Genomic DNA, 12,614 nt, shown 5'->3' on the forward strand with positions numbered 1-12,614 from the left:
GTGGCGTCCCTTGATAGTTCTCCTGGGCAAATTTTAGGAGCTCTCTGATTAGATCTCCAGATCACTTTTAAAAATGTTTTGGTTTATTTGTGTATTTGATTTTTTCCCTCTCGATTGTGTTCATGTCCAACTTCAGTTAACTCACTGAAGCCAGTGATGGCTGGACTATTGATGAATAAGCTGTTGGGTGTTTTATAAAGTATATCTCTAGCCTTTGGCCTTGGAATGTGGAAGCATGTGCCTGGGAGTAGACTCTCCCAGGGGTGCGGTGCAGAGGCCTGGGTGGTATTTACAGAACTTTCTCTGGAAAAACCACCCAGCCGTCACCTGGTAATCTCAGTGTATTTTGACCCTAAATTGGATACTCCTCTCTTCTCTAAAAAACTATCTTTTCTTCTCCTAAAATGACCAGACATTTACAAATCAGACTTCAGCTCTTTGGTAGCTTGAGGGAGAAAGTGCCGTTGCCTTTGTACCAGGGAGACTCTGGGCTGAAACTGATGACTCTCCCACCCCCACCGGGTTTCTGCGGCTCCCATGCCAAGGCAGGGAAAGGCGGTGCCAGGCTGCGGCATCTGAGGAATCTGCAGGGGAGAAGATTTATTGGTGGGGCCGGGATAGATTTTTCCATTACGCTCCTTTGCTGTTCATTTGCAACCACGCTACACCTTTTCAAAGTTTCACCATAAAGTGATTCCATTTTGGGGACCTACTTTTCCTCTCTGGCCTCACTGACAACACCAGCCACTGAAAAACACAGTGCTTATCCTTTATGAACGACCAGTGGGACCACAGAGATGTCCCTACTGAAGGGCCTGGCCAGGGCAGATCAAGTGCCTCGGGGAGAGCATGCAACTTTGTTTTCATTTCCCTTCACGCACACACAGAGGACCGTCCAAATGTGGATTAATTTTATTTGACTTTATGGCTTGGGTAGCATTCAGGACACCTGTGCCGTGCTGGCCTGAAGGCAAACATCCTTCCCCTGTCCTAAGACGTGGCCCTGATGACACCTACAGCCGTCCCGGCAGCGTGGGGTCGTTTTGCCAGGGCGGCTGTTTGAGTTTATGGTCCCAACGGAGGGAGGGAAGCAGAGGGCATTCCCTGGTCAAACTGCTTGACTTTCCAAGGCCTTTAAAACACGTGTGCAGAAGCGCGGGGCTGCTTTGAAGAGACCAGAACACACCAAATTCTTTATCACATTTTAAAAGAGGAAGAAAATACAAAATCTGTTGCTGAGGCACATGGCTTGAGAATGAGCATCCCTTATTCTAAATTCCTTCTGTTTCCAAGCAGTTGGTCCGAGTGAGGAGAGCCGGTGTCCGCCAAGGCCTCCCTGGTCTGCAGTCTCGGAAAAGGCCCCACTTTGGGCTGAGCTCTCATGGCTCGGGTTCCTCCTCACCAGCCTGCGAGACGGAACCGGCCCGCTGGCCTGGTCACTGGTCCGGCCTTCCACCCTGTCTGCCCGGCCGGGGCTGCCGAATCCACAGCCTTCTGCTCCCGGGGCCAGAAGGTCTCCCGAGGGTGAAGGCCATCCGTCCCCTCCTCTGAGCGTGAAGGGTGAACAGGAAACTCCCCCTCCAGGAGGGCAGTAGCAGGCTCTCCCCAGCCCTCCTCTCGGGGCTCTGCCCTGAGGCTCCCCCACTGCCCAGGGGCTGGTAGACAACTGTCCCTTCACATCCGTCACCTGCAGCTGCCACCCGGCTCAGAATGGGAAGCTGTGGTCCTCAGGCAACGACGGTGACACCCGGGGAAAGGCGCCATCCTCACTTCCTGTAGGACTGGCTGCCTAGAGAGAAAAGCCAGAGCGAGATGCCAGCACCCAGCGGCCCTGCACAGAGCCCCTCTGTCCCGTCCCACAGAACCCTTCTTTCACCGGCTCATGTACAACGCAGTGAAGAGAACACTCCCTCCCACAGGTCACCTGCTTTGTGGCTGGGACACTTGTTTGGCCACACTCTTTCCTCACAGGAAGCAGGCTGCTCAGTGTGGGTCGCTCAGTGACACAGGACACATGACATCCTCCGCTTGCTGAGCTCCCCACACCAGCCCGGGTCACGTCACGCTGTTGGCTGCGGGCTCCCCTGGCCCGGTGCTCTCCGGACCCTCCCTGTACCCGCCGCACTTCCTCTGGGCCCCGCCAGTGTGTTTCCCAGCGGGAAGAGGGGGGCCGGTACCCACACTTCTGGCCCAGCGGGGCCCCAGCTGACCAGAGTGCCAGGGTCAGGAAGGTGGGGGGGCAGTCACAGAACCGCATATCCTGAGGGTGACTGATTTTGCGCTGCCTGATGTTCTTTTGTTCTGTCCTTTTGTTTTCCCTCATTTTCAGTAAAGCCCTTTAGAAAGGCCCAGCCCAGGGGAGGGAGGGGTGTCAATTGGCCAGGCTGGAAGGGCAGAGAGAGAGAGGGAGACAGGGAAGTGGTCCTTACAGTGAGCAAAAGGGTGAGAGGGAGGCCCCAGGGGCAGAGTAGGGACCCTTGGGCGCTCCTCACACTCAGGCCCTTCTGTCAGCCCCTCATCTAGCCAGCGAGCAGCCTCCTGCTTCTGTTTGACTCAGAGGACACCTGACCAGCAGCTGGGCCCAGCAGGGACAGAGGACAGGTCGGAGTTGCAAGGACAACCCTGGTGCAGTGGGGACAGGTCAGGGCTGACTCTGCACACCCCACAGAGGGGGAAGTGATCTCTCAGCGATGCTGCCTGGAGGTCTCACTTCCCAGCTGGTGTATGGACCGCTGGGGCCGATGGCAATTTAATAAGGGGAAGATTAATGAACCGGTCCCGGGCAAAGGAAGCCACCGGCTGGGGCCTGGTCCTGTGGAGCAGGGAAGCAGGCCTTGCCATCTGCCGCTGGGCACACACAGGAGGGGCCCAGGCCCACATGTGGCAACAAAATGCCCTTCCCTCCGGGGTGGCCAGTGGCCCGGCTCCCACGCCAGCCGGGACCCAGTTTGACTTACTGTGCAGGCCCCTCGTGGAGGAGGCCATGGAGCTGGAGCGGCTGGCCTGCTGGGGGCCACAGGAGGAGAATTGAGGAGCCAGAGCTGACAGCTTTGCCTTGGGGGGGTTCCGGTCCACGATCTCTGGAGTCGGGGGCGTCCGAGGTTTGCAGGTGAACGCCGATGTAACTTCCCTAGAACAAAACATGCAACCTAGAGTCGCAGCTACTACACGGTTAGAGACCACAGCAGGAGGGAGAACGACCCCCCTGACACTGGCAGATGCCAGGCAGGCACTGTCCCAGGCACGGGTGGGGTGGGAAAAACGGGCACCAATGGGAGAAAATTCCTGCCCCACGGAGCTCTCAGCCCTGCTTCACTTCTCTCCAGCAAGTTCCCTGGCACTTTGGGAGCCTCAGCTTCCCCACGTGTGCAATGTCCACAGAACAAACAGCTGTGACCATGTGGTGAGGCCGCACGCTGGGCCCCGCCGTGAGCACCACAGGTGGGGGTTATGATCTGGGGGACTGGGACCTGCGAGGAAACAGCGGGATTTTTGGTTTGATTTGTTTCTAATATGCCCGCCCTATTTTTTTTAGCATTGAGAATACATCACTTTAATAATTATAAAATAATTATAAATAATTATAAATAAAATAATAATTATAAAAATAATACTTAAAACATCTGAAAAGTCTCCAAATTCAAATTAGGAGGTCTTCGAACCAGGTTCAAAACAACAAGGGGATTCAGCCCTATTAAATAAAACATTAAAAAAAAATTGCAGGCCGGGCGCGGTGGCTCACGCCTGTAATCCTAGCACTCTTGGAGGCCGAGGCGGGAGGATCGCTCAAGGTCAGGAGTTTGAGACCAGCCTGAGCAAGATTGAGACCCCCCCCCATCTCTACTAAAAATAGAAAGAAATGATCTGGACAGCTAAAGATATATACAGAAAAAAATATTAGCTAGGCATGGTGGTGCATGCCTGTAGTCCCAGCTACTCGGGAGGCTGAGGCAGGAGGATTGCTTGAGCCCAGGAGTTTGAGGTTGCTGTGAGCTAGGCTGACGCCACGGCACTCTAGCCAGGGCAACAGAGTGAGACTCTGTCTCAAAACAAAACAAAAAAAAAAAAAAAAAAGAAAGAAAAAGAAAAAAATTGCAACATTAAGTAAAGTTTATTTTTGTATTGCTCATAATACTACCCCCCAATATTTTCCATGTTATGCCTTTCACAGACAGGGTTGTGCTCACGGCAGTTATGGTGACATGCTGCTGTGACTGCTATATTTTATGAGCATATTCCCGTATCTCTCCATAGGTCTGCGTAGCCTGTCATTATGACTTATAGTAGTTGTGTACTATTTCTTCTGATTGACATACTCTAATTTATTAAGTTTATATTCTGCTCTCCTTTCACTCATGGGTAAAGCTCCCGTGTGCTAAGGAGTGTGTGAGACACTTGGGATCAAAGATCGAGGTGCAAGTTCAGGTCTGAGGAAATTCACAGATAAGCGGGGCTATCTGAGCAGGGAACAAGGTTGTGAAATAGACGAATGCGTTGCTGATGCTTTTCTTACACATATAAAGGAGCTTTTTATATGGTCTAGTGAGAGGGTTTCCTTCCTTTTTAAAACTGATAAGTGGCCGGGCGTGGTGGCTCACGCCTGTAATCCTAGCACGCTGGGAGGCCGAGGTGGGCGGATCGTTTGAGCTCAGGAGTTCGAGACCAGCCTGAGCAAGAGCGAGACCCCATCTCTACTAAAAAAATAGAAAGAAATTATATGGACAGCTAAAAATATATATAGAAAAAATTAGCCGGGCATGGTGGTGCATGCCTGTAGTCCCAGCTACTCGGGAGGCTGAGACAGGAGGATCCCTTGAGCTCAGGAGTTTGAGGTTGCTGTGAGCTAGGCTGACGCCACGGCACTCACTCTAGCCTGGGCAACAGAGTGAGACTCTGTCTCAAAAAAAAAAAAAAAAAAAAAAAAAAAAAAAAAAACTGATAAGTGATTGTACATATTTACGGGGTATAGGGTGATATTTTGATACATGTATACAATGTGTAACGATCAAATGAGGTGGTTTTCTTTTTAATATTATTTGGTTAAAATGGTTTTTTATTTTGCTATTCTAGTTTTGCTATTTTGTCATTGTAACAGTTAACAAATTTTAAATTGTGGCAAAATAGACATAATATATATACCATCTTAATCATTTTAAAGTGTAGCCCTACCATATTTCAAGAAGGAACAACAGAGAAGCTAGTACAGACTGTTCACGAGGACAATGGCAACTGTGACTGGCAGTGAGCGGGAAGGGCAGGAGTCAGTGCCGGGTTAGCTGGGCACGTCCCCATCACGTGGTCTGGGAAGCCGCCCTCACAGGCATGCAGGGACCGCGTGGGTCCAGGAGGGACAGCTGGCTTCGCATACGTGCCTTAAAGCCCATGGGCAGCAAGGTCAAATTTAGAGCCAGGGGTCAGCTGTGGTGAGTCAGCAAGAAACAAAAGGAAACAAGGCTTGGGCAGGAATCTACTGTGTCCCAGCCCGAGGATAACCAGAAAGGGGCACCAACCTTCTGGAGGGCAATTTGGCAGTGTGTACCAAGGCCTTTATGTGATGGTTATTTCTATGTGTCTACTTGCCTGGGCCACAGTACTCAGATATTTGGTTAAACATTATTCTAGATGTTTCCAGGAAATTATCTTTTGGATGAGATTGACATATAAATCTGTGGACTTTGAGCAAAGCAGACTGCCCCCCATAACGTGTGTGGGCCTCATCCAATCAGGCGAAGGTCTGAACAGGAAAAGACTGACCTTTCTTGCAAGAAGGGAATTCCGCCAGCAGACGGCCTTTGGACTTGAACTGCAATTCTTTCCTGACTCTCCAGGCTGCTGGCCCACCGTATCAGATTTTGGACTCGCCAAGCCTCTATGATCATGTCAATTCCTTAAAATAAATCTCTCTCTGTATATACATATGCACGTCTTGCTGGTTCTGTTTCTCTGGAGGACCCTTAGTGACACACTTTAAAAGCCAGCCTCCCCTTTCCCCTCCTGGGATGTGGCCTTTGTTGGGTCAAGGTAATGATTTTGCTGGGAACGAGCATCCTCAGATGCGTCCCCGTTGGCACAGGAGAAGGTGGCCCTCGGCAGAGCACCAGGGAGTGGCCCCTTGGCCTGGCAGAGCCCACCCTCAGGCGTCCCCCCAGACCACCTTGGGGGCTGCTACAGGAGGTGGTTATGTTGACCAAGGAGGCTGGCTGGGCCACTGTCACTGGTCCCTGCAGGGGCTATGAAAGGACACTGTGGGAGGAAGGGGCGCGTGGCTGTTGGGAAGGGTCAGCTGAGCCCCAGGTGGCCTCAGGCTCCTCCATCCCCCAGCGAGGTGCGCTCAGCCGGAAGCCGGAGCCAGGAAATGGCGCTGGCTGGGCAGGAGATGAGGGCAGACGGGCAGTGCAGAGAAAGCACGTGGGAAGGAAGTCCAGGACGGTAGTCACCTGTGACTTGGGGAAAGTCAGTTGACGCAGAAACACAAGGCACTGGAAAGAAGGGTAAACTCTGGTCTATGTGCAAACTGGGAGGCGCCCTGAAAGACAGGCAATTACTTATTAGCACAGCCCGGCCCTTAGATGATTTCAGCCCATCAATAGGGACATTGTGTTGGATGGGAAGAGCAATAAAAGCCTCTGGAGAGACTTAGCCTCTGCTAGTGTCAGAATGCTGCTGAGTCATGATCCTCTCGCTCAGCATCTCCCAGGCAGCGGCTCCTGTGTCCTTCCAGCGTGCACTGAGGCCCAGACAAAAGCACTCAGGGGTCCCCTAAGTGGACTCTGCTCTCCAGGTTCATAACTGGCCCTCAGTCATTGCCGCAGATCTTTCATCTGGGTTACAACAAACCCCAGAGAGGGGCGGAGGTGGGAAACTGCGGACAAAGGCAGATATAAAGCAGGTACACAAACAGTTCATGTGTGTGTACACAGACACTCACAGCTCTCCTATCCTCATTTCCCTGCATCCTTGTTCTTAATTTGCTGTTTTTTTTTTTTAGCTGGATGCACTTTACGTGTCATTGTAAGCTGCTATGTATCCTTAGGAGACAAACGTGAGTGGAAAAAGCACTTATGTAGACATACATAAAGTCTCTTTCTTCTTATTTTTACTAATCCACGATACTCGCAAAAGCATCACTTCCTGTCCGTGGCAGGGCAGGATTGTGGATGCCATTTGCTTCTGATCCTGCCCTGGGACGGGACACGAGGGCCGCGTCAGGGGAACCCACTGCCCGGCCTACTGCCCGGCCTGTGCTCCGGCCACCTGGAGGCAGCTTCCAGGCGAACACCCTCCCCCGGCTGGGGCTGCTCTGGGAGTCACAGGGCCACGCTGAGCTGGACCGACAGGCCACAGGGCAGGCCAGGGGACAGTCAAGGCAGCACTGCCGTCACCACCACATTCCCAGGTGCAAGTCAGCCCTCGCCCGCCGTCCCGCCGTGCCACCGTCCCGCCGTCGGGACTGACACATTCCATGGGAGCATCTCAGCTCTTTGAGGGACAAATGCACTTTTTCCTTGAAAAACACATTTTTAACACCTCGTCCTCAGGGTCTTTCCCCGGCTACTCAACGCTGAGGATTCTAAGAAGAGGACAGGGAAAAAGGAAAGGAAAACTTCGCCATGAGGGAGGGTGGGTGGTGGAGCAGCCAGGACACCAGCAGCCCCTGACGTGGGTGCCAAGCAGCCAGACCATCGTCGGTCCACGTTCACCCAGACCCCGGCCCACGGGCTTTCCACTCCCACCCAACTCTTTCTGGTCCTCACCTGAAAGACCAAGACAGCAGAGCCGGGGGGAAGCTGAGGGGACAAACGTGCCCCACCAAAGCCACACAGATAGCCACTCTTTCTTCCTTTCTCCTACTTACTCATCAACAAGTACTGTGACAGCCTGCTCTGGGCCAGGTGTGGGGACACGGGACAGACGCCTGGGGTGGAGCCTATCTCTGAGCACGGGGGAGGCAGTCATGACCATGTGATAGCTCAGTGGGACCTTGGCCCTTTGGAAGGGGACTGAGGCTGCTGTGAGCCCGGCAGCAGAGTGTGACCTGCACCTTGGGGTCAGGCGGGAGGAAGGAACACTCTGGTGAGATCTCAAGCGGGGCTGAAGTCACTCTGGCAGAGGAGGTTGGGGGAGCAAAGAATGTTCCGGGCAGGGGTCAGGTAGCCAGGCGGGGAGAAGGGAGAGACAGAACAATATGCACTTCTCCCTCTGTCCATCCTCCTCTTCCTCACACAGAACCCCGACACTTAAAATAAGAGTTGATCAGACTTTGTTCTCTTAAAAATAAATAAATAATAACATAAGAGTTGAATTCAGTGGCTGACACTACGGCGAGAAAACCCCTGGGTTTTGCCCCAAGGGGGCATTTGTGCCCAAAAGAAGCTTGATGTAAGGAGGGGACATTTCCAGGAAGAGAGGGGTCCCTTTGAGGCCCCTGCCTATTATGAAAACAGTTATTTCTGGGGAGGGAGGGCTGTCCCCAGGGACAAGCCTCAGCGAGGAATTCCGCATTTATAGGAAGAAAAAGAAGAAGCCCAGCCCAGAAGGGCAGGTTTGGCCTGGCTGAACCTCGGGAGAGGAGCCAGTCGGCCCAGGGGGCTCTGGTTCGCCTCTTGGAGGTCTCTAGTTTTTGAGCCCCCATATCAGGAGTGTACTGAGAGCTAGAGGACCCCCGACCAGCAGGCAAGCTCCCCTTCAGCCACTGAGAGAGGAGAGGAGGTCCAGGTAGGGGAGGTGGGAGGTGGGTCCCCAGGTCCCCAGGCTGGTCAGCAGTTGGGCTGGAGGCGCCCAGATCGGACCCCCAGGCTGCCCTCTCCACCTGCCCACCCCAGGCTGGCTCACCCTGCCCCCTTCTTTCCCCTGCTTCTTAGGGACAGCTGGGACACCCGACCCTCCCTAGCCCAGGTCCTCACGTCCTTCCTGGAGTTCCAACTGCCCCACCCCAAGGAGGATGCTGGGCTTTGTGGACTGCTCAGAGGGATGGGGCTCAGCGCTCTCTGGGCAACCCCTGCATTCTCTTCCCTGCCTCTTTCTCTGACCTTCTCCACTGGTGGCTGCAGGCTCTGCGGGTCTTCCTGCCTGTTCCCCCGTGGCCTCTTGAACTGAGCTGAACATGGCTCTAGCCCCAGATTTTAGTCAGGAGGTCGGCTTCTCCACCTTGAGAGTACCCTGCTTGCAGGGCACTGAGTGGCCAGTAGGAAGGGGGTAGGGACAGCTGGTGTCCCGGAGGCCGGGGACAGGCTGGGTTTGAGACCTGGGCTGGGCCCCTCTCCCAGAGCAGGTGTCCTTAGATCCAAAAGAAGAGATTGGAAAGGTCCTTTCCAGATTCCCAAGATCCCCTAGTGTGTGCTCATGGGGTGTACAGAAAGAGGGAACACCTTTTTTTTCTGCTTGGGGGCCCAGTTTCTCTTTTAGGAAGCTGACTCCTGAGCCCAACCATTTACTAAGCTCCTTCTCCATCCTTCTGTCCTCCAGCCCACCTCCTCCAAATGCAAATAGCCAAGACAGGACACCGCCCCCAAGTCATCCTATCACACCTCCCTAGGACGTGTCCACCTGGCCTTTTTTTTTTTTTTTTTTGAGACAGGGTCTCACTGTCACCAGTGCTAGAGTGCAGTGGCATCATCACAGCTCACTGTAACCTCTAATTGCAGGACTCAAGTGATCCTCCTGCCTCAGCCTCCCGAGTAGCTGGGACTATGGGCGTGCACCACCATGCCCGGCTAATTTTTCTATTTGTTTGTAGAGACCAGGGTCTCACTCTTGCTCAGGCTGGTCTTGAACTCCTGGCCTCAAGCAATTCTCCCGGTTCCACCTCCCAAAGTGCTAGGACTATAGGTGTGAGCCACTGTACCTGGCCTCTGGCCATTCTTAAAACTAGTCCCTTGGGCATGTTTATGAGTGTCCTCTCTTTCCAGTCTGAGCACAGATGTCTATCAGGCAGCAGGTCCCCTCCCCTTGGGTTACCAGGTGTGGCGGCTGTGGGGGACCCACCCCCAGAGCCCTCTGGCAGAGTAGGGGACGAGGCCTTGGTCACCCCTACCTGGTGGCCTCTCCACTGCCGGGGTCCTGAGGCACCTCCCTTGGCTGGCTGGGAGCCCCCATTGCGGGCAAGCGAGGCTCTTCCTGACGTCCCGCTGGCAACCACTCTCCCGGCTTGGCGTCGAAGGCTGCTGGGGAGGAGAGAGAGTTCAGCCCACATCTGCTCCGGAGCCTCTCCAAGGATGCTCTTTCCTGGGCTGGGCCGTAAAGCCAAGAAAATCACACACCCCAGGCCAGTCCATGGCGGCTCCCTGGCGCCTGTGGCTGGGGGGACTTGTTTACTGTCGTGCAGCCTGGGAACTTGCCGGGCAGGGGGCGCAGCACAGGGAGGCGCAGACCACCCTCCACCCTGTCCAGCCTCCCTGGCTCCTATCAGCCGTGTTCTCAGCCCACAGAACGTGGAACTGTCCCCCTGGGCCGCCACTGGCTCAGCACCTCCACATGAGCTCGAGAGGCATTTGTTTATCTGAAACCTGAAGGTAATTGGGTGTCCGGTAGTTTAATTTGCTAAATCCAACAACCCCAGAGGTGGGGCTCCTTCAGGCTGAACCCCGCCGTGCACCCACGGGCCGGGAGGTGCCCTCACCCCCACGAGCAGTGTTTTGGCTGCGGCTGCGGCTGAGGCCTGGGCCCTTCCCAGGGGAGCAGACAGAGAGGCCCCGACGGCAGGCCCGGGAACGTGGCTCGGCCTGTTTCCGTGCTTTAGATGCCATGTGCCCCTTTCTGCAGCCCAACTTCCCTCTGGTTCTGCAGCCACAGGGGTCCATGTCACCGTAGGAGTGTGACAGAGTCTGGATTCACTGCTCCCTTAGCCCACGCTCTTTTCGGCTCTTTCATTTTAGAAATATCTCTGCTACCTTTGCAACTCGATCTCTGTTTTGTCTTAAATATAAAGGAATCTTCCCTGCAGGTGTCCCTAAACCCATAGCAAGAAGCTTTGATAATCCTCTTTTGACCCAAACAAGAATCTATTTCTGACATGGAACCCAGCGGGTGGCAGGACAGCCTCCACCTGGAACTGGGTCTTGGAGCTAGAGTTTCAGGACAGCTCGCAGTACTCGTCTGTGCCGTCTGCTTAGGGGGCTTATACCAGGCCCAGGAGACAACGCGTAGGAATCTAAAATAATACTTGAGAGGGACACGGGTGCTGGGACACACAGGAACCCATCACAACTCCGGGGGTCACGAAGCTGGCATCGGGCAGGCAAGTCCTCCAGGACCAGGGACTTGCCAGGGCAGGTGAGGGTGGGACGGGGTGGCCAGGAGAGAGAAGGAACTTGCCTGTGAGGTCGTCTTGGTTCGGTCACCCCCTCCCGCTCCCCCTGCCCACGACAGACAGACTTTCAGAGGCCCCACCAAGGAGCCAGGCTGGGAGCGCTGTGGGCGCCCTGGGGGCTTCCCGGGGCTTATCTGTGAGCCCATTCAGTCAGGGCTGGGCATTTTCACTCCCGGATCTGGAAAATCACAAGGCATGTGATTTTGATCTTCAAGATAGTCTTGGTTGATGGGGAAATGAGAATAGCTTTCCTCAGGCCAAAGTCTTGCCAAATTCTAGCTGTATTCTTGGCCTTTTCCCTTGGGGACTATTTCCTCCTGGCTCTGCGGGGCTGAGTCCTTTGCAAAAAAGAATGTACCTTCTGGCCCTGCACCCCTGATCAAGCAGTTTGAGGATCCCACACGCTCCTCGCCACGAGTCCCCCCACAGCGCTGACCGGATGCCTGGTGCCAGGGGTCCTACGGAAGAAACTCCACGTGGAGGCGGTGGTTGCCAGGGGGTCTCTGGTGGGGCGGCAAGGAGGCCTGTGGGGGCAGCAGCTTTGTGGGGCCCAAATTGGGGCCCTGAACCGGCTGGGCAGGGTGAGCGAGAGAACGGAGTGGAGGGCGGTGGGGGAGGAATGAGCTAGAAAGCATGGCGGCCCAGGGTGCCGCCGGCCAGCCCAGCGCTGCCCTCCCCCTCCCTCTGCTGAGCCCAGACAGGGCACCTGGTGGAGGCCTGTTTGCCATCTGTGCCTCCTCCCTCGGACAGAGGCGGTGAGAGGAGGGAGAGGGGTCAGGGAGGCCAACTCGGGAGACAGCAGCTGGCCATGGCCACGGTGAGCAAGGCCAAGGGTGGCTGTGGACAGGCCCATCTGAGGGGTAGAAGGACAAAGAGAATCTGCACCAGGCATGGGGCAAAGGCTGACTAGAAGACCCAGAAAGACTTAACCCGGAGGCTTGGTTTCTCCAAAGGGAGAACTTTTGTCAAGTCAAAGGATTTTCAAGGACTAAGAGTGCTGGCCCGAGGCTCAGAGCAACCTGGCAGGTGGGGGAGGGCAGGGCCCAGGGTTAGTGTCCTGGGCCCCAGCCGGGCTGAGCCAATAGAAGCGGGAGTGAGGAAGAGTCACTTGGAACATGGTTTCGGTGTTCAAGCTGGCTAACAAGGTGCACACACAGTGAGATTTGGGAAGGGCGCTGCCCTGGCTCCTGCTCCCCCATCCTAGGTTACAGGGAGAGGCACTGGCAAGAGCTCGTGACCTCCAAGGCTGAGTCCCCAGTGGGTGCCCACCCAGTTCATGCAAGGAGCCAGAATTTGCTGGGCCCCA

The 12,614-nt window shown here is 54.8% G+C and overlaps 1 protein-coding gene across 1 annotated transcript in view; it reads right to left on the reverse strand.

The window, feature by feature from the left end:
- Positions 1-1,181: 1,181 nt before the first annotated feature.
- ARMC9 (armadillo repeat containing 9) overlaps positions 1,182-12,614 on the reverse strand; it is a 133,318-nt gene continuing 121,885 nt past the window's right edge. The window contains exons 23-25 of the mRNA XM_069466230.1: positions 10,034-10,163; positions 2,958-3,130; positions 1,182-1,789 (exon numbers count right to left, since the gene is read on the reverse strand). Of these exons, the coding sequence (XP_069322331.1) occupies positions 1,767-1,789; positions 2,958-3,130; positions 10,034-10,163 (326 nt within the window). The 3' untranslated portion in view covers positions 1,182-1,766. The remainder of the gene's footprint in view (positions 1,790-2,957; positions 3,131-10,033; positions 10,164-12,614) is intronic.

This window comes from Eulemur rufifrons, chromosome 1 (genome assembly GCF_041146395.1).
Source record: "Eulemur rufifrons isolate Redbay chromosome 1, OSU_ERuf_1, whole genome shotgun sequence".
Lineage (NCBI taxonomy): Eukaryota > Metazoa > Chordata > Mammalia > Primates > Lemuridae > Eulemur > Eulemur rufifrons.